Here is a 22,708-nt window from a genome sequence, read left to right as displayed (position 1 = left end):
GCTGAGACAAATTGAGGGCTCTTTAAACAAGGAGACAAGATATTTCACTCCCGGGCAAGCATTCCTGGCAGGGGACAACAGAGGTGATCAAAAGTGCTACTTGGAAAGATTAAGGACAGAACCAGACCACTGTCCTACACAGGGGAGATTGTATCATCTGGAGACAACACATTGATCAGTTGAGGAGAGCAGAGTCAATGATCAGAAAAGGAGCATCGCTAGTGCTGTCAGATAATTTCCTGCAATGTCAGAGTCAACACCTACCATGGAGGAGGCCCAGGAACCTGAGACTGTTTCACAGCCACAAGTCTCTCCTGAGAAGCAGAGTACTCCCCCCTACCTTATCAGGAACATGTGATCCTACAGAGTAAGAAATCCTCCACAGTGATTAAATTTTTAGGCCTGAATGGAACAATTTAAAATTTACAACACTGTAGATACCTACATAGTAGTCGTATTATATAGCTTATAGGCATCCGTTAGTCTCATGAGACCATGGATTTGCGCCTTGGAAAGTTTCCAGGGTGCAGGCCTCAGCAAGGCTGTATGGAAGACCGGCAGTTGCCCATGCTGCAAGTCTCCCCCCTCCACGCTACCAATGTTGTCCAAGGGAAGGGCATTAGGACCCATACAGCTTGGCACCGGTGTCATCACAGAGCAATGTGTGGTTAAGTGCTTTGCTCAAGGACACACACGTTGCCTCAGCCAAGGTTCGAACTAGCGACCTTCAAATCACTAGACCAACACCTTACCACTTGGCCACACGCCAACACTATTATATAAGTATACTATCTGTATATATCCATGTTTGTGTGTGTGTGTGTGTGTGTGTGTGTGTGTGTGTGTGTGTGTGTACGCTTATATTTATTTTAAAAAGTGTGTGTGTGCATGTGTGTGGAGATGCATGCATTCTTCATTGAGCTGGAGCTTATAGCCAAGCAAGGAGAAGGTTTTATATTTAATATTTCAATAATATTGTAAATGTTTGATTAAGGATTCTTTGTCTTCATGGTTCATTATGGGCTATATGCAAGAAGTACATGAATGGCATATGTCATTATGCCACAATGACAGAATTGTGTGCTCCACTAAAAGTAAAGAACAAAATATACACTTTTACCCCTGGCTCTACGTGCTTTACTTTTGATTACTTTTGGAGTTACAAAACATAACAGTGTTCTTACAAAAGAATACTTCTGTCTTTTCTCTGTCTATTTTCTGGAAACAGAATTATGTGCTGGTGGTATGATAAATAAACTTCTTTTGTAAATTCAACTGGTAAGATTACTGACAACCATAATGGAATAGATTGTCTCAGCCAGCCAAGACTGTCATCACTGTCTTGTATGGGGGCGGGGGGGCGGGGTGGAGGGCTACTACACAAGATCAAAATAAGCTGGGGAGAGTTTTAAACTTAGTCAGCTCCGTCGTGAGTACTAGCCTCTGTAGTACCCAGGACATCTTCAATAAGCGATGCCTCAGAAAGGCGGTATCCATCATTAAGGACCCATCACCCAGGACATGTCCTCTTCTCATTGCTACCATTAAGAAGGATGTACAGGAGTCTGAAGGCACATGTTCAGCGATTCAGGAACAGATTCTTCCCCAATCCTATATGAGCTCTGAATGGACAATGAGCGCATGAACTATCTCACTACTTTTAAAAATTTTTACTTTTGTACTACTTATTCAGCAACACACACATGTACACACATTTATCTATGTTTGTAGTAGTACTGAATTCCACTCTACCGGTTACACAACCTCCCTCCATTCTCTAGCCTTCTTTCAATATAAATCTCCGTCGCTCCTTGAAGTAGCGCCACTAGCGGGAAGAAATAATTACTGCCTGACTAGCTTACAAATGCAATTATTTAAAATAAAGTATAATTAGAAAATGGGGACTAGATTAACTTTCTTAGCGTTGATACACATAGCTATTGTGGTGCTTGGCGTTGCCCTTTATTAAATTGACACACATTTTGTTTGTCTTTTCTTGGTCTTATTGTTGTGCAATCTCCTTATGCACACATGCAAAAGGATGTTTAAGAACTGATCACGCAAAAGAACAGCACTTTCAGATATTGGAGGGCAAATAACAAACCGGACGTGAGTACAGAGTCAACAGCTGAACTGCCTCTCACCGACGTACTCCACTCCTACTTCCGTGCTCATTGCTACGTGAGCTCCAAGAATGCGACGTCCGAGCTTTGGCTGGTCGTAAAACATTCCGGTCGGCAGTTCACTAGCGGGCGGGTTACTGTTCCGAGCGCAAGCTGTGTAGACAGGACGAGGTAAGCGAACACCGGTGCGTCTGTCAAATTACTGGCCTGGCGACAACAAAGGAGAGGGCGAGGGGATCTCTTATTCTGTCTCATGCTAGCAGTGTGGCTTATAGCCGGCCAGTGGCGTTTGCCGGGGTGTAGGCAGTGCGGTAGACGTAATGCCAGGATAGACCTGGTCCGATCTGATTAAAGGAAACGGCGAGGGGAAGGGATGGGATTTGTGGGTGGGAAGAACGTACCTGGTCGTTGAAGAACTGTTACGGCCATTTAACCGGGTCAAATCGAGTTTTATGATAGTTTAATCGGTCATTTGTTCAATATGCAGGAAAATTATCGTGATAGAGAACGAGAAGGCCCTAGTCACAATCCGGTGGAAGCGACTTTTGATTCTTTTTTGTTCGTTTCTATTAAACGTAATCGCGTGTATGAATTTATTTTTTAAAGTCATTTGATTTATGAAATGTCATTATGATTTGTGAAACCCTCGAACCATAAGCTTGGGCTGTGTGGTCGAATTGTTTCCGCAGTAAACGAGAACTTAACTGCTAACTCTGTCATCCAGCTGCTGGAATCTGAAGGGTGGGTTTTCGGGGTACTTCGAGGCACACGATAAAATAGGCCGAAGTCAGCATGGTCTCCTTAAGGGGGAAGCCCTGCCTGACAAATCTGTTGGAACTATTTGAGGAAATAACATGCAGGACAGATAGAGTCAGTAGATGTGTGCTTGGATTATCAGAAGCCGTTTGACAAAGTGCCGCCAGTGAGGGCGCTTAGCAAGATAGAGCCCGTGGTATTACAGGAAGTATACTATCATGGATAGAAGACTGGCTGACTAACGGAAGGGTAAAGGTGTGTTTTCTGGTTAGACTGGTGGTGATCTGCAGCTGTTGCTTTTGAGACTGCTTTTCATGTGTGGCAATGATTTGGATGATAGAATTGATGATTTGTGGCTGATGCAATGATGGGTGGAGGGGCAGATAGTTTTGAGAAAGCAGGGAGTCTGCAGGACTTCTGGCAGATAAAATACAGTTTAAAGAGGTGTACGGCCATGCACTTTGGTGGGAGGAAGGAAGGGATAGACTATTTTCTAAACGGGGAGCAAATTCAGACATCAGAGGTACGGAGGGGCTTGGGAGTCCTCTTAGAGGGGGGTTTGTATGCAGTAGATGGTTGGGGGTAAAGAAGAGGAGAGGAAAACTGCTGGAATTTTGAAATGCAAACCATGAAGCTGTTTGAAATCTAGGTTAGAAGACTACCAAGCTGGTCAGACAGTAAATGTGCAGATGAAAATGGCAAATAGCACAGCAGATTGATTACTCATAATTATTGATTAATTCTGGAATTCAGTTTTATCCTCACAGTTGCATTGTCAAGACAGAATGCTATTTTTCATTCTTGCCTTGGGGTTCATTAGTACATTTTAAAAATTTATTTGTTCACTGGATGTGAATGTTCTGGATAATTCCAGTATTTCAAGTCAAGTTTAATGTTATTTAAATACATACATGTATATAAGCATAAAATATATACAGAAATGAGGCAATGTTTTTCCAAACCAGGATGCAAAGCACGGTGGTACACATAACACACAATAACTTATTAAGGTAAGGATAAAATCTACAGATGAATTACACATAAATAACAAACAAAAGTGCATTAATATTAAATATTGTAAAGTGCAGAACAGATTAACCAGTGACAGTTTAAATACAATGCAGTAGGGAGTTCAGAGGCCTAATGGCCTTGGGGGAAGAAACTGTTTCTCATTCTAACCATTGCATCATTGCCTCCCGCCCAATGGTAGAAGGTCAACAATGATGCCGGTTGGATGGGTGGGATCCCGAATAATACTAAGGACCCTGCGAATGCAGCGCTCCTGATAAATGTCCTGGATGGATGGTGGGGAGACCCCTATGATCCTCTCAGCTGTTTTCACAGTCCATTGTAGGGATTTCTGGTCCGATGCTTGACTGTTTGTCAGGATGCTGTCAATGGTGCTCCTGTCAAACACAGTTGGGTGTGTAGTGGGAGCCTTGCTTGCCTCAATCTTCTTAGGAATGGAGGTGCTGCTGTGCCTTCTTGTTCAGGGAGGTGATATTAAGGGACCAGGTGAGATCATCTGTGATGTGAACTCCAAGGATCTTGGTGCATTTAACCCTCTCTACGGAGGAGCCATGTATTCACAGAGGGGAATAGTTCATCTTCACCTTCCTGAAGTCCACAATGATTTCCTTTGCTTTCCCCACATTCAGGCTTGGGTTGTTCTTCTCACATCAATCTACCAGACACTCCTCTTCCTCTCTATACTCTGTCTCGTCATCGTTCTTGATGAGGCCAACCACTGTGTGTCATCCACAATCTTGATAACACTGTTTGATCTAAATCCTGAGACACAGTCACGTGTCATCAGTGTGAGCAGCAGTGTGCTGAGCACTCAGGCGATAATTATTTAGGCAGGTTACTGTTGCTGCCTTTGGCACTGGAATGATGGTTGCTGCCTCAAAAACCGAGGGGACAATGGATTGTTCCAAAAGGATGTTGAATATATCCGTCAGCACCTCTATCAGCTGGGCTGCACAGTCTTTCAGAGCCTGACCTTGTTTTTTATTGGTCCCTGCAGCTTTGCCTGGGTTGACTTTGGCCAGAATTTTCCTCACCTCAGCTTCAGCCAGTTGGAGTGTCTGCTTTGTCCTGCGCATCATACCGAGTGAGGGAAACATTCAGACTTTCAGGGCTTGAAGAATCCTGGTCACTGACACACAGGGTACATTTGTAGTCTGTATTCCTCTAAATTCCCTGCCACGTGTGCCTTGTGTCTCTGGTATCGCAGAAGTGGCTGTAAATTTTCTGAGAGTGCTCACTTTGCTGTCTTGATGCACAGTTCTTGCCCTGAGCTAAGATGCCCACATTTATTACTGTGAATTAAGATGGTGGTATGTTGACCACATTGGTGGGCTGGAGTCATCCCTCAAGACAGCCTGAGTCAGGACAGAGTTCCTTTCCCGAAGCACATTAGTAAACCAGGTTATACACACAAGATTCTGCATGTGCTGGAAATCTTGGGCAAAATTCTCAAAATGCTGAAGGAACTCAGCAGGTCAGGCAGCATCTTTGGAGGAAATGAACTGTTGACAATTCAGACTGACTTATGAGGACTCATCAGTCTCAGCCTGAAACGTCAACTAATTATTTCCCTGTAATACGTTTGTAGATGCTGCCTGACTTGTTGAGCTCCTCCAGTATATTGTGTGCCTTCCAGTGAACCAAATTTGTTTTTAATGACAGCCCTGTTGTTTCATGGTACTATTGCTTTTACTATTATTTGATATTATCCTAGCATAATTGTTGTAAAAGATCAAAAGCAGAGAGTCTGCTGTTGAGTGGAGCATTAAATTAGCGGGTGTTCAGGGTCACCCTTGCTGACTGAGGGGTTCTGTAAAGCTAGTTTTCTGTAGTCTAGAGACCACCTTGTCAGCACCATGTGCAGTGCACTAAATCACATTGGAGGTCTTGCAGACTGCACAGTAAATGTGGAGATTGGTAGGTGTAAGATACGGACAAGGCGAAACCCCGTCCTTGCCGTGGATGGGAGGAGAGGGGGAGAGAGCAGAGGTGTAAGAACTGTGTAATCAAACCTTCAATACTTAATTTTACAAGCAAATAGACCTATATTGTAAGCAATATTTGCTTAAAGGCTAGCAGACATCCCAAGACTTGCAACCTGTCTCAAATATTACCCATCACTGGGATCAGTTGATGAAGCTGCACTAGCACATTGCACCATTGCAATTGTGCGGTTTGTTCTTGGTTTCTGGGCTCTATTTTTGTAATCCCTCCAGTTCTTTGTTCACATTTTTCATCTTTTTTTTTAATCAGATCCTCGGTCAACTTCAGTCTTAATTATGCGACGCACATGTCCCACTAAATCAATCCTCCTTGCTGTGTTTATTGATTTAGAATTAATTACGAGCCTAACCAATGCTTGCATACTGACATTCACTTATCTTTTCTCTTTGGCCTTGGGATAACTCAATGCCTTCGCCTCAGTGTACATTCAATGTTATTTGTTGCTCTTTGCTCAGCCTCACATCTGTACTTAATTTGTTCGTATCTCTCTGTATCATTCTGTTCTGTGTACTTTGTTCTGTTAGTTAAAGTTGAGTTTATTACCGGTGCAATGGAAAACCTGCCTGCGGCAGCTTCACAGGCACCAGGTGTGTAGGCAGCATTTGCAAGAAAATGTAAATTATAAACAATTTTTACAAGAATGAGCACATTTAAAACAAGTCAGAGTCCATCTTAGGGCAAGGTGGTTAAAGTGGTCACAATGTTGCTAAACTGCAGTGATCTTGGTTGTGCTGGTTGGTTCAAGAACCAAATGGTTGTCAGGGAGCAGCTGGTATTACATCTATCAGCTAATTAGTGATGACGTCTCCTCTTGGCCTGCTTGATTAACAGAATTTGAATACTTTTCAAAGTGTACATTTTAACAGACTTGGCTAAATTCCCAAATTGAAAAGCTACTATAGTTCTCCATTTGATCATGTACATTTCAGTTTAAATAATCACTTACATTGTAAATGCTTATTGTACAGAAAGCTTTTTATTTGACTAATTGAGCATTTCAAATATCTGAGTATGATTAATCCAAATGTCAATAATATATTAAACAATGTAAACATGTTTGATGCAATGTAGATCTTTGTGTGAATATGTACACTGCTGCCCCAGTATAATGTTATCCATCATGAGGCAGCTTTCATTTCCTTTAGTTTTTATTCTGACTTGTTGAATCTGTTGCATGTTGTTAACACAAGCTTTGTGGAGACTCTCAGATTTTGGTGAGCTGTTCAGAAGTCTGTAAAGTTGTTTCAAATGTTTCTAGATACTGATTGAGTTCATCTTCGGACTCTGTAGGTAACTAGGTGTGAATAGCACTGAGCTCTGTTTTTCTCCCAATTTTATTGTGACTTACAATTGAAAACAGCATGCTGTTTAAAGCAAGCCTTATTGTTGTTTTATATAGGAATCTCTATAACACAATATGTTCCTTGTCATTTATATACTGCCCTTGAGAACATGATATTCATTGGCCTCGCTTTAGTGGTAGAGTCAACCTTTATAAGGTCCTTTTAAATTTACATTGAGATTCTAGCATGAAGTTCTGTGTCAGAAGGGCAAATCATTCCCTGAATCTCACTCATATCCTTCTGTGGCTTTCTTTCTGGCTATCTCGTCATTTTCTTATTGCTGTTGGGGTATCCCTTTTCAGCTTTAGTTTTGTGACTCGGTGTTATCTGCCGTTCTATTTGCATGATTAAAGGTCTCCGCTGAAGGTAGCCGTTTCCTGTCCTCTTGTACCAGCTATAGGCAGATGCCCTGTTAGGTTGTTACATGTGCTTTCTGTCAGAATGGTGGAAATGGGCAGGCTCTGTGTGCTCTACCACTCGGTTAGCAACCTGAATGCTCATTTGGTTAGATAATTGAAGTCCTCCCCCCCCCCCCACACCCTTTTGCACAGCTGTCTCTCTGTCCTGTCCCGTACATCATTTGTTTCTTGTCTTCCATGAGTGAGGACCCATTCACGTATCTCCTATTCAAATCTTTTCGCTCTGTACTACTGTTCTTCCCTCTTCGTACCCAACTACTAAAATCCCTATGTTAATGTGGCTTGCCCTAGGTAAATTTTTGTTTTTGTTTTTGTCACTGTAATATCCCTGCCTTTAATTTAAAAAAAAGTCCATTTTAATAGTTCGGCCTATCCAGTCCTTGCCAAACAATTAATCTGCCTTGTCCCATGGACCACCACCCGAACCATAGCCCTCCATGCCCCCATCCATGTGTCTATTCAAACTGCTCTTAAATGTTGAAATCGACTTTGCATCCACCACTTGTGCTGGCAGCACATTCCACACTCTCGCCATCCTCTGAAGAAGTTCCCCCTCATGTTCCCCTTAAACGTTTCACCTTTCACCCTTAACCCATGACCCAGTTGTAGTCTCACCCAACCTCAGTGGGGAAAAAAACCTGCATCTTCCTTGTATATATTGCCTATAAAAAGTATTTATTCCCCCTCTCCCCCAGAAGTTTTTGTGTTTTACTGTTTTACAACTTTGAATCACAGTGAATTTAATTTGGCTTTTTTTTGACACTGATCAACAGAAAAAGACTCTTCTGTGTCAAAGTGAAAATAGATCTCTATTGTCATGATGAGGCCAGACTCGGGTTGGAGGAGCAACACCTTATATTGCGTTTGGGTAGCCTCCAATCTGGTGGCATGAACTTTGATTTCTTGAACTTCTGGTAATTGCCCCCTCTCACCATTCCCCTTTCCTGTTTCCCTCTCTCTCTCCCTCCTTGTCTCCTTACTTACCCATCACCACCCTCTCGTGCTCCTCCCCCTTCCCTTTCTTCCATAGTCCTCTACCCTCTTCTATCAGATTTCCCCCTTCTTCAGCCCTTTATCTCTTTCATCAATCAACTTCCCAGCTCTTTACTTCACCCTTCCCCCTCTCCTGGTTTCACCACCTTGTACTTCTTTGTCTTTCTCCCCCCTCCTCCACCACTTTCTTACTCTGACTTCTCCACTCCCTTTCCAGTACTGAAGAAGTCTCAACCCAATACATCGATAATACTGTAGTCCATAGATGCAGCCTGGCCTGCTGGGTTCCTCCAGCATTTTGTGTTGCTGCAGACTGAATCAGGGTTATGCCAAGCAGGACGGAGGATAGCTGTAAAGAAGTTTCAGCAGGATCAGATCTGTTCCAGTGTAAGATCATTATAGTCATCAGGAACCTATAGACCTCTGGTTTAAATATACAGTACCCATCAAAGTTGTTTTTATTTCAGGTTGAGGAACTGAAATTGTTACAATTAGCAAGTCAGAAAACGTATTGCAGGAAGATGTGATAACTTTTCAGATTGTTGACTGTTCACTCAGAATACCAGCCTTGCTACCTATCTGCAATATCGATTTTCCAGTTATTTCTCTCCCTGCCTAAAATATCAAGGGGTAAAAATATTCATTCTTGAAAATCACTGACGATCTAAACTTAAACCTATCGTTCCTACAGTTGCCTGCCTGCAATTATATATCCAGTATCCTTCTAACCATCTGGAGTTTGTCTTGCATTTAAAAAGATGTAGTGTAATTAAGGACAAAGCGCTTATACGAATGAAGGTTACTATGTTAGCACAGAAATATGAAAGTAAATACAACAGAAAAAGATTAATTGAATGTTTTCTTTTGACAATGATTTGTACATAAGGAAAATCCCCTCAACCATTTATTGTCTAATAGTTTGTTAACATTTATGAATTTGTAAATAATGAAGTATCACAATCTATCTGCAATCCGCATGGATGACCTGTTTTCCTCTTCTTCCCAGCTGAGAATGGGTGTCTCAAGATCTGCAGTATCTCTGTTCATGTTTTTGTGTGGCCTGGGATTAGGATTTCTGATCTGCTACCTCGTGATCAAAGTAATTAACACAGAAGAGCAGCAACACAGACATTTGCTCTTCAATGATCCACACGGACACTTAGAAGAATTTGACCACCATCAACACCAACATCTTCAAGGAGAGATGAACTTCAATGCTGACGTCAGTCAACATAAAGGTATTTATCTTTTCGTGCAATGACATGGTTGTAAAGTTATATTGTTCCATTGTGATTGTTGTGACTGTCAATGAAGGCCACTGGGAAGAGAGAGAGAGAGAGACAGCTGGTTGTATAAAAGTCTTTATTCGGCACACAAGCGTGCAGCATTGGGAGTTACTCTGGGGAGAGACTCTCTGACCCAACATTGCATCACTTTTTTTATCTGCTAATAATGTGATCAAAGGTTACAACAGAACTATTTCTATGGTTGCAATACATTCACAATGCTTCCTTTGAGTTTCATTTAATTATTAAATACCAAGATCTTCACACCAACCCACCCAAAATGAGTATTAATCACTGTCGTCTCTGAGCTGCATGCATGTATATGCCGACATCTCAGGTCAGCATCAGAATCCGGTTTATTATCACTGGCATGTGATGTGAAATTTGTTAACTTAGCAGCAGCAGTTCAATGCAATACATAATCTAGCAGAGAGGGGGAAAAATAAATAAAATAAAAATAATAAATGAGCAAGTAAATCAATTATGTATATTGAATAGATTTTAAAAAATGCAAAAACAGAAATACTGTGTATTTTTTTAAAAAGTGAGGTAGTGTCCAAAGATTCAATGTTTATTTAGGAATCGGATGGCAGAGGGGAACAAACTGTTCCTGAATCGTTGACTATGTGCCTTCAGGCTTCTGTACCTCCTACCTGATGGCAACAGTGGGAAAAGGACATGCTCTGGGTGCAAAAAGTTATGCTCCCAGGGCTGTTTCCTGGTCTGCAGTTAACCCCAAAATGCAGCTCCAGGAAGACCATTGTTCTGAGCTGCATTTTAAATTCAATCTATAATTCACATTCAGATCTGAAGACTGGTTGCTGTTGAAATTAATATTTGCTATATTCCATAACCCCCAGAATATGTCCTAATAGGTCCCCCTGCTCTTCACCCTCCTGAGCAAAAATAAGACTGTTCCAGGAAAGGCCAAACCGTAAGGAGGATCCAGTCAAATAGGACAGCAAAAATGCCCCTTCCCCAATTACCTATCGTATCCCCAATGTGTATCTATATCTACATCATCATCCCTAATGTCTGCCAACAAGACTCTGTGCAGAGTTTATTCCAGAAATTTGACCAAGTCTTCAAAATGCAGCTTTGTCATTTGTATACCTGTTGCCTCTTTCCCTGCTGGCTGATTGCAGATTAATCGCATTCTTTATCTTGACCCCTTCATTCTCTGATGACTAAAATTCAGCAGTGGCTATCAGTGGTTACTCTCTGGTCATGTACCTTCAGAGCACAGTTACTATTAAACTTTAACACACTTTTCACAGCTTGTTTGTCATGTTCTCGGTGTCTTCTGAATTTGCATTTGCTGTGGGTCTATTTCCATCAGCTGTGGCCAGGTGTGATGCAGCCAGCTGCTGTTCATCACGTAGGTTCTCTGCAACGACACTGTTACCGGGCAAATTTGCTCTTCCGCTCTGTCTGTGGTGGCGACAAGAAGGTGAGTCATACAGTTCAACGGGAGTCCAATGTTTCCACTGGTTGCCTCGCCTAGACAGCACACAGACAAAGGTGCCATTCATCCGTGGCACCACCTATTCACCTGGGAGCGAAGCCTGTCTTTTCAGGCAGCTCCCTTCTCATGAGCTGGTCGCCTCGCTGTGGGAGGACTGCCTTCTCTCCCTCTGTCTCTCCATGATCAGCAATATATTGCTGCTGTTTAGCTCAATCCCTCAATGTGTGAGGATTGGTAATAACAGCTGTGCCACAATCTCTGCAGATTGGAAATAACATCTCCACCTCACAGGCAATCAGCACTGACGCACCTCAGGGATGTGTGCTTAGCCCCCTGCTCTACTCTCTTTATACCCATCTCTCTGACCAGGCACAGTTCAAAGGCCATCTATAAATTTGCTGATGATGCATCCATTGTTGGCAGAATCTCAGATGGAGATGTGAGGGCGTGTAGGACCAAGGTATACCAGTTAGTTGAGTGGTGTCGCAGTAACCACCTTGCACTCAATGTCAGTGAGGCCAAAGAACCAGTTGTGGACTTCACAAAGGGTAAGATGAGGGAACTCAAACCAATCCTCATAGAGGGAACACAAACCAATCTTCGTAGAGGGATCAGAAGTGGAGAGAGTGAGTACTTTCGTATTCCTGGGTGTCAGTATGTCTGGGGATCTAACCTGGTCCTAACATATCGATGCAGCTATAAAGAAGGCAAGACAGCAGCTATATTTCATCAGGAGTTTGAGGAGATTCGGTTTGTCATCTAAAACACTTGAAAACTTTTACAGATGTACCCTGGAGAGCATTCTGACAGGCTGCATCAGCATCTGGTATGGGGGGAGGGGGCTACTGCACAGGATTGAAGTAAACTGCAGTGTTATAAAATTAGTCATCTCCATCATGGGTACTAGCCTCCACAGTATCCACGACAGCTTCAACGAGCAGTGCCTCAGAAAAGCGGCTTCCATCGTTGAGGACCCCCACCACCCAGGACATGTCCTCTTCTCATTGTTACTATCAGGAAGGAAGCACAGAAGCCTGAAGGCACACACTCAGCGATTCAGGAACAGCTTCTTCCGCTCTGCCATCCGATTCCTAAATGTTCATTGAACCCATGAGCACTACCTCGTTACTTTTTTTTAAATTTCAGTCTTTGCACTACTTAATTTGACTATTTAGTATACATATATTTACTTACTGTAATTCAGTTTTCTGTATTTATCATGTATTGTACTGCTGCCGCAAAGTTAGCAAATTTCACAACATATGCCAGTGATATTAAACCTGATTGTGATTTTTGAATGTGTTACCCTGGTTACAGTGGTTCTTCACATCTCCAGGGAAAAACTCACTAAATAGTCATTTGTAGTTCCTTCCTTTACACTTGTAATTTCTGTTGTTCTTCTGCTACCATCCTCGCACTGATGTCTGCTCACTCATTCCTTTTCTGTTCCGGACTATCCCCTTTCTGGTGAACCTTTACTTGAATCACTGCTACCGTCTCAGGAGCTGCACTACTTCTAACAGCCCTGACTGTGCTTGGCTCCTACCCTTGAGACCTTCTGACATCCCCACGCATCACCCTGTCTCTCCTCCCTGCTTGGGGCTGCTCTGTGGGCTATGTTAGCTGCTCTGTGGGTCACACACTTTCGCTGTCCCTGTCTTAACCATGTTATTTCTCCTTTTCCTGCGTCTATGATCGCACCTGCCTTACTCAATGCGTCTATTCCCCAGGACAGTACCTTCATTGTTTGGGACACCCAAAAATCTACAGGAAGCTGCACTCCCTTGATTTCATGTACCTTGCGTCATTATCTCTCCTCCTGCACCAGTAATGTAAATCGCCTTTTCATTCATGTCCAAGGGTAAATCAGTTACCAATACTGAAGACCCTGTGTCCACTAACATTTCTCATTGCCAACCCACTAATAAACCTCTTGTGTACATCTGTGGATGATCACTGCAGGCAATAGAGGTCTGGGGAATGTGACCTGGTTGTTGGGACAGCAGCTATGTTCACTACAACCACTTTACGATTTATCTTGCCCCCTCTGGTCGATCCCACCGCTATCCCCAAATCGCTAACCTCCTGGTGGGCTGAGCTCAGGCCTTCCTTCAGCATTTTCAGGAGGACTGGGTCATCCCTCCCTGGATTATCCAAACCTGAATACTCCTCATAGGCTCAATTTAATGTTCCGCATAATCCATGCCAGGCTCATCATCTCTCTGAACCACTGATGTTAGTGTTACCCAGTTACCCTCACTTCCTCCTGATCGCTGCCTCACCTCCCGCTTAAAGAAGCGATATCTTTCTTCATTGCTGGCATTCTTGGTAGTTGCCCATTTTCCATCCTGCACTCCCTGAGGCGAACTGTATCACATATTCCTCAGACACTTTGCTTTTACCAACACATGAATGTCTTTGGGGTACATCTGGTGAATTTCAGTCATTTTCATGAGCTGGTGACAGAATTCTGCGTTCCTACAGGTGACTTTAAGTGAGGGTAGCTCTGACAAAATGCTCTGCTTCTTCTCAGGGGTGAAGGGCTTATGGATGGTAGTGATCAGGGTCAAGGACTGGATCGGGTCATCAGGGTTCTCGAGCTGACATTGTCTGACCTCAGCAGCTGCCATCCCGACAGATATATCTGGGAATAACCTCTCCCTCATATATCTCCATACTAATTCCCACACTACGCAAAATAAGGATGACGGATAAAAATTGAACAGTACACACTTAAAACCACAGAGTACGTACTCTCCTATCTGTCGCTTATGTGCATCTGAACTCATAAATGCAAAGAAATACAACAGGCATTAGAACAGTTACACTAAGTTTACGGACTTATTCCTAAAACAAACAAACACACATTTGCAAATGAGACTGTGGGTGTACATTTCCCGGATGGTGTTCCGAACGATCAGTAACCACCCTTTGCAACTGGCAACCCTGTCTCACCAAATTAACACAAAAATGTCTGGTCTCTTACACAAGTGCACGCACACGTGTGCATACCACACTACTTTTATACAAATCAATTCGACTCTCCGCCATGTTCGTGATACCTCATTGACCTGAACAGGTCGAAGCATGGGTGCTATTCTTAAAAATACTCACTTGCTGAGAATGCTGGCCACACGATGGGTCACAACCATATCCCGGATGAGCCCCCAAATCTTGTGACTGCCAATGAAAGCCACTGGGGAGAGACACAGCTGGTTGGATAAAAGTCTTTATTCAGCACACACAAGCTCACAGCATTTGAAGTTACTCTGGAGAGTCACCCTGACCCAACATCACGTCACATTTTTGTCTGCTAAAAATCTAATCAAAGGTCCCTGAGGTTAATCACCGCTGTCCCTGAGCTGCATTCATACGTATACAGACATCTCAGGTGAATGGGGTGTTTGTTGCAGTCATGCCCATGCAGATTCAGGTCCATATATAACCGTATAACAATCTCATTGGGTGTTTTCTGGTCTGCAATTATTCCCAAAATGCAGCTCCAGGAAGACCATTGTCCTGAGCTGCATTTTAAATACAATCTACAATCCACATTCAGATCTGAAGACTGGTTTCTGTTAATATTAACATTGGTTTTATTCCATAACCCCAGAATACACCCTAACAGTGATACATTGTAGAATAATCAACAGTTCAGATAACACTATAAATAAATAATTCAAAATTATCTTTAAAGATACACACTTTTAATGGTTTGTGTTCCAGTTAGAGTTGTTAAACCATAAACAATAGAAAATCTGCAGATGCTGGAAATCTAAGCAACACACACAGAATGCTGATGGAACTCAGCAAGTCAGACAGCATCAATGGAAAAGAGTAAACAGTCGACGTTTCGGGCGGAGACTTCATCAGATATGGCAACGACATTTGTTTAAACAGATTATTTCTATCAATACTGAACCTATCAATATGTCTTAGTGATAGTTCTGATTCATTATTGGCTGTGGCGGAATCCTATTTCCATATTTTGGGTTATAACTTTTATTTCTTCTGAAAAAGAAATACTATCATTAGTATTTATTTAATTTATAATTCAACCCTTTTGTTCCCGTTGCCTGATACTTAAAGTTAGAATATGTTGGTAATCACTTCATCCAACCCAGATGTTACCAGCAAAACCTCCCGTTAACATGAACTTCCTTCTTTGACTTCTCGCTATATGTTCCTTCAACTTGATTCTTTTCTTTGTGCTATTTTCACAACATTTCTGAAATTGTCCATTAAATTCTGTTAGTTTTCTTCACTCTGCCCAACTTAGAGCTTCTTTCCTCCCTTTGAGGTGAAGTGCCCTGGAGTATTGTGTAGAAGTCCTATTCCATTTAGGCTCATAAGTTTTCACTTTGAGAGGTGAGAATAGGATTTATTAATTCGGAGTACTAATGTAACATATCAGTACAATTTCCCCTGAGAGCTGACTGGTCTTTTACTTGCAGTGCACAGAGGCCATTACGACAATTGGGTCCATGCCAATCTCTGTATTTACCTGTACATTGCAATTTATTCTCTCTCTTATGTCCATCAATTTCTGTTTTTGATACCTCATGCTACAAACCAGTAACTTGGTGTAATTTACTGCAAGCATTTAAAGTACCAGAATGCCTTTGGGATGTGAAAAGAAGCTGGACCACTATGTGTGCGTCCAGTGCTCCAGCAAGATTGTACAAGCTCCAAACTGACCCAGATCAAACCCAAGTCCCTGGAACAATGAGGCAGCAGAAGTAACTACCTCACCTGATTATGATTCTAACATTTGAGAATTTTCCAGTTTTACATATCCCTGTTCCTTTGATAAAGGGTTTCCACAACACTTAGTTTCTACTCAGTTTATCCTGTGTAGTTCTCTTCCTGATGCATCTGTTTTATAACATACATCTCTCTCAGGTGGCTTGTTTTTGTTATGTAATCTTATTTGGGGAAATAAAGAGAATGGATTTTTCTTCTATCTTGGCTTTTGCTTTAAAATATGGGGAGACTATCACATCTGTATTAACACAGTCTGCAATATTCTGAACAGCTCCTCCGATATTCTGTCCTCTTTTCCAAACCCCTGTCTTATCTCCAACTTGAATCACACTTCACATTGACTAAGTTATATTTGCTTTAAGTTTATTGTTCCCTCTGCACGTAAAAGAAAGATATTTGAATGAGGAGGAGAAGAATAAATGAACTGTCCAAACGAGAAAGTCTGCAGAAGCTGGAAATCCGAGCAACACACACAAAATGCTAGAGATTTCCACTGCTCATCTTTTTTTTCTCCAGTTCTGCTGAGGGATTTCTGCCTGCAACGTCAACTGTACTCTTTTCCATTGATGCTGCCTGGCTGGTTGCATTCCTCCAGCATTTTGTGTGTGTTGAATGAGCTGGGTAGCTATTTTGGAATTTGCATTTACTGCAGTTGTGTTTTTTTTTTCCTTCCTAAGCAACTTTCACAGGTACTTTAGGTGAAATAATATTGGTACTCAGTACTGAAGTTCAGCAGGTATCTTTGGCTATTCCTCTCTATAATATTTTGTCATTGTTTTTAAACAAAAGTACATGAATTTTTCCTTCTAGATGAAAACACAAGTCTTGCTGATGATCTATATAAGAAAGTGCGAATCCTTTGTTGGGTAATGACTGGGCCCCAGAACCTGGCAACAAAGGCTAAGCACGTTAAAGCCACCTGGGCAAAAAAATGCAACGTCGTGCTTTTCATGAGTTCTGAAGAAAATAAAGATTTCCCGACAGTGGGATTGGGTGTTAAAGAAGGAAGAGACCAGTTGTATTGGAAAACTATCAAAGCTTTTCATTATGTTTTTGAACATCACTTGAATGAAGCTGATTGGTTCTTGAAAGCAGATGATGACACATATGTGATAGTTGAAAATCTGCGTTGGCTGTTATCAAAGTATTCGCCTGACCAGCCCATATTCTTCGGAAGAAAGTTCAAGCCATTTGTTAAGCAAGGATACATGAGTGGTGGAGCTGGATATGTACTTAGCAAGGAAGCTGTGAAAAGGTTTGTTGATGGCTTCAAGACTGGGAAATGCACTCATTTTACATCCACAGAAGACTTGGCCATGGGCAAATGTTTGGAAACTGTTAATGTCGAAGCAGGAGATTCCAGGGACACAAACAAAAGGGACACCTTTCATCCTTTTCCACCAGAGCATCATTTGTCGAAAAGTTTTCTACCCAAAACATTCTGGTACTGGAACTATTGCTATTACCCCACTGAAGAGGTGAGACATTAAGCATTATTTGAAAGGCACATCATTAGTGATTTTTCATCTCATTCCTTTTAATCTTTGTCTTTCTCAAACAAGTTGGATTTGTCTAAACCATTCTCCAGATCTTATTTGCGCATTGGATGTGGAAAATGGTTGGCGTGTAAGGCATTTGAAATCGGTTGATTACAAAGTGATAATCAATTCATATCCTTGGCTACCTTCAAAATGAGCAGCAGTCGTTAAGAGCCAGTAACTGCATGTGGAGAATTTAATCTGTCGGATGAGTAGCTGCTCATTTTTCTTTTTGTTTATAGAATTCTTTACCACCATGCCCTCTGGGCTTTTTCTGAACAAGTTGGGGTTTGATAAGGGATGCAAAAGTAGGTTGCCTTTCTTGAGGTAAAAATGCAAATGTTTTTAATTCTCTAGGTGAATTCTGTAACAAAGTCACATGCAACTTCTAGTTTTTTTTCCATTATAAATTGGCATTCACACTACAGGGTTTTATGAGTTTGCTTTCTGCTTTAGCAACAATTCATAGAAGGTTTATTAGACCGATAGGTTAAAGTTACAGTCTGACAGGCCATGTGAATTTGTAAGTTTCTCTCTTCCTTATGCATCTGTCTTATCACATACATTTCTCTCCTTGCTTGTTTTTGTTATGTAACCTTATTTGGGGAAATAAGAGAATGGATTTTTCTTTTATCTTGTTGGCTTTGGCTTTTGCTCTTTTAAAAAAAATGTGGGCATATCATTGCATCAAAATACAGTGTTCTGTATTTAGAATCACAGAGATATACATCTAGGATGTAGGCCTCCAGCCTACTGTCTCCATGCCACCCATTTTACCCATCTATGCTAATCTCGTTATTCTCATTTGTACTTTGGGTTGTTCAAGTATTTGTCAAGGTGCTTCTTAAGATATTTATTTCCACCTCCTCTTCAGGCAGTGCTTTTCTGCTCCCCGCTGTGGGAGAGAAAAAGATTCCCCCTTGGATCCCTTCCAAACTTTCTCCTTTATCTTAGACAACCCCAACACTAGAAAAAGATTTTTACTATCTCCACTATCTATGCTCCTCATTATTTTGTTTGATAATGTTGCACCTCAGTTCTGACCTAGCTTATTTAGTTTCTCCTTTATTACAGAAGTGCTCTAATCCAGGCAACATCTTGATGAATTTCCTCTGTAAGCTCACCTCTGCAATCATATTCTTCCTCTACTATGCTGATCATAACTTCACGTGGCACTGCAGGTGTGACCTACCAGTGTTCCGTAAAGCAGCACCATGACTTTCTGGCTGTTGTTTCCTGTACAGCAGTTAAACAGGGCAAAGTTCAAAAGTCCAAAGTTTATTATCAAAGTACATACGTGTACGTCACCATCTGCAACCCTGAGATTAATTTTCATGCAGGTAATCTCAGTAAGTACAAGAAACACAATAGAATCAGTGAAAGAACACACCCAACAGGATGGGCAAACAACCAGTGTACAAAAGAGAGTAGAGCAGGGTGCTAAGCACGCAGCCTTGTGGTGCACCTGTGTTAATGAAGATTGTGGAGGAAATGTTGCCAATTTGAACTGTGGTGTCTGCAAGTGAGGAAATTGGGGATCAAGCTGCACAAGGAGGTACTGAGGCCAAGGTCTTTAAGAAAATTGATTAGTCTTAAGAAGGTGGTAGTATTAAATGCTAAGCTATGGTCAATGAAGAGCATCCGGATGTATGGATCTTTGCTCTCCAGGGCTGAGTGAAGAGCCAGTGAAGTAGCATTAGCTGTCGACCTTTTGTGCTGGTAGGCAAATTGGATTGGACCCAAATTGCTTTTCAGGCAGCAGTTGACGTGTTTCATGAGCAATCTCACTTCATCACAGTGGATGTAAGTACTACTGGATGATGGTCATTGAGGCAGGATACCACGTTCTTCTTGAGCACCGGTTTAATTGAAGCCTCTTTGAAGCAGGTGAGAACCTCAGACTACCGAAGTGAGAGGTTAAAGATGTTGGTGAACACTCCAGCCAGTTGATCAGCGCAGGTCTTTACTACTCAAACAGGTACCCCATCTGGGTCAGATGCTTTCTGTGGGTTGACCCTCTTGAAGAATACTCTCATGTCAGTCAGTGGAATGAAATCACAGGTACATCAGGGCCTGCGGAATTTGTGAAGGTTCCTTCATGTTTTGGCAGATCTTTGTTTGACCAACCTTTGTTTATCTTCCCAAAATACATTATGACAAAATGTCATGAAGCCTGCTGGGGTTTTTCCAACTTTCCCTTCCTGGTGTCCACAATCAATTCCTTGATCTTACCGATGTTGAATACAAGGTTATTGCAACACTAACCTTGTTTTGGTTTATTCCTTTAAATAAGGGATCAATATTTGCTCTCCTGAAATCATTTGTTACTTTATTGGATGCAAAAATATCTGTTGGCGCCTTAGCAGTCTCCTAACCTTGCCTCCGGTAGCAGCTTGAGATGTACGTCACTGGGGAATTTATCCACGCAAGGTATCCAGCACTTCCTCCACCCTAATGCTAAAGTGCTCAGGAATGTCACTGCTCATCCTACCATGTCCTCCTCCTTGGTGAATATGGAAGAGAGGTATTCATGTAGGACATTGCTCAGATCACTTGCTCCATGCAGATCACCCCTCCTCTTTCCCTGGTTACTCACTGACTCTCAATGTACTTAGAGAATGCCTTAATCTTGTCTGCCAATGATATTTCTTTTTATTTTGCCACTTTGATTTCAAGTACTCTTACACTTTGTAAATTCCTCATTGGTCTTCATTTCCTGGTGTACCTATCTACAGTAAAAGTGTTTCAACAATTTATTTTTATTTTAATAACTCTTGGCAAAAGTGACAGATTTGAAAGACTGTCTTCTAGGAAGAAGGAGTCAAGGTCTTTGGAGTGTTTCAAGAACTTGTGATGTTGGCCAGAAGAAGCCATCATCAGTCGTGCTGCAGTTAAATCTGGAGATAACCAAGGAACTAGACTATCTAATGATTATAAAGTTGAAGAAAATTAACAGTAGAGAGGGTGAGAATTTGAAAGCAGCTTATTGATATGCTATGGAGGAGGAATGACTTTGTTGACTTTGCCTTTAGTAAAAGCCAGTCTAGAGAACATAAATATAATGGGCAAACAGGACTTCATGTAAGTTGGGTATGGACAGTAAAGCATTGGATGCTGTCTGGGTTTACAGAAGATACAGTAAAGTGACATGTGACACATGAAGCCAAGTAGGATGGACCTCTTGCATTGCAGTAGAATGTAGGCTACTTGGTTATGTTTAGGAAATCCCAGTCCATATTCTACACTTAAATCAACAGCTCTGCTATAAGTGAATGCAATGTTTTTTATTCCACTTTCATAACTCAAGTGATTTGTTTGAACTTTTAAACTATATAATATGCCCATTATCTGACTATGGATATTTTCTGGCATACTTATTTTATATTTAGTTAGCTGTAACTCTGAAACTGCTAGAACTTTAAGTCCTCCTTTGTCGTCATTCAGTATGCTATTGACGATCCTGAATCTCAAGATTAACTTCCTCTCTTTGATATGACAATGAATGTCAAGTGAAGTTTATTGTCATTTAACTCCATGCATGTATATAACAGATATAACCATATAATGTACAGTGCCTTGTAAAAGTATTCACCCCCAACCCTTTGTTCACATAAATGAATATTACAACCAGGGATCTTGATCAAATTAACTGAAGTTTTATTTGTGAATCACAAACTTTTTTTTCCATAGTAGAGCCAATAAAAGCAGGGAAAATTGTAAAGCATGAAAAACTTAAAAAAATCAAAAACTGGAGTGTCAGTAGTTCAAAAGTACTTATCCCCCTTTGCTCAGTATTCAGTGGAACCACCTCTCGCAGCTATTACAGCCAGTAGCCTTTTGGAAAAGTCTGTTAGCTTTGCACAACATGATGGAGTCCACTCCTCCTTGCAAAGTTGCTCAAAGCTACGCCATTTTAATTGGGGAGTGGCAGAGGACAGCAGTCTTGAGAGTGCCAGAGATGTTTGATCAGATTAAGGTCATGATTTTGACTGGGCAACTCAAGGTCTTCCACATCTTTATAGTATCTTCTAAACTTTGCAAAGTCTTTATGGGCAAAGATATATATTTTTTTAAACCAGGGCTTCTTTCCCCAGATTTGCACTTCTCTATTATCATTTCCCTGACTTGAATGCTCTTTGACTTCATTTTGGTTTGGTCTGTTAAAAATCTAGCTTACTGTTAGGCCTAGCAGAGAAGGGGCATTTATTGCTATGAATTCATTGAAAACATGCGATCCTCCAATATTCTATATCAACAAATAGGGTGAATGGTAGGGTAATAGTATATACCTGAGGAAAGTTAGCATAGCAATTACAAAAGAGATGAATACTTTCTCAGCCTTGGGATTTTGGTTTTTAATTTTTAGTAAATTGTTGACAGGCCACCAACCTGATAGTTCCCACACCCCACACTTCCTGTTTCTACCTCCTACCCAAGATCCACAAACCTACTTGTCCAGGTAGACCCATTGTTTCAGCTTGCTCCTGCCCCACAGAACTCATTTCTGCAATACCGCGACACTGTTTTATCACCCCTTGTTCAATCCCTTCCCAACTTTATTCGTGACACTTCTCACGCTCTGAATTTTTTCAGTTATTTTAAGTTCCCTGGCCCCCACCACTTTATTTTCACCATGGATGTCCAGTCCCTATATACTTCCATCCCCCACCAGGAAGGTCTCAAAGCTCTCCGCTTCTTTTTGGATTCTAGACCTAACCAGTTCCCCTCTAGGACCACTCTGCTCCGTCTAGCGGAATTAGTCCTTACTCTTAATAATTTCTCCTTTGGCTCCTCCCACTTCCTCCAAACTAAAGATGTAGCCATGGGCACCTGTATGAGTCCCAGCTATGCCTGCCTTTTTGTCGGCTTTGTGGAACAGTCCATGTTCCAAGCGTATACTGGTATCTGTCCCCCACTTTTCCTTGGCTACATCGATGACTGCATTGGCACTGCTTCCTGCATGCATGCTGAGCTCGTTGACTTCGTTA

The 22,708-nt window shown here is 41.6% G+C and overlaps 1 protein-coding gene across 5 annotated transcripts in view; it reads left to right on the top strand.

Moving 5' to 3' along the window:
- Positions 1–2,155: 2,155 nt before the first annotated feature.
- LOC140195306 (glycoprotein-N-acetylgalactosamine 3-beta-galactosyltransferase 1-like) overlaps positions 2,156–22,708 on the top strand; it is a 205,853-nt gene continuing 185,300 nt past the window's right edge. For 2 of the 5 annotated variants that reach the window (XM_072253414.1, XM_072253413.1), the window contains exons 1-3: positions 2,158–2,294; positions 9,674–9,905; positions 16,993–17,660. In XM_072253414.1, coding sequence (XP_072109515.1) covers positions 9,680–9,905; positions 16,993–17,660 — 894 coding nt within the window. In that variant the 5' untranslated portion in view covers positions 2,158–2,294; positions 9,674–9,679. Of the gene's footprint in view, positions 2,295–9,673; positions 9,906–16,992; positions 17,661–22,708 lie in introns of all 5 variants that reach the window. The other 3 variants (XM_072253410.1, XM_072253412.1, XM_072253411.1) reach the window with 3 other exon arrangements.

The sequence above is a fragment of the Mobula birostris genome, chromosome 3 (genome assembly GCF_030028105.1).
Source record: "Mobula birostris isolate sMobBir1 chromosome 3, sMobBir1.hap1, whole genome shotgun sequence".
Taxonomy (NCBI): domain Eukaryota; kingdom Metazoa; phylum Chordata; class Chondrichthyes; order Myliobatiformes; family Myliobatidae; genus Mobula; species Mobula birostris.
The sequence above is the reverse complement of the archived record's forward strand: the minus strand, read 5'-3'. Positions and strand labels throughout refer to the sequence as shown.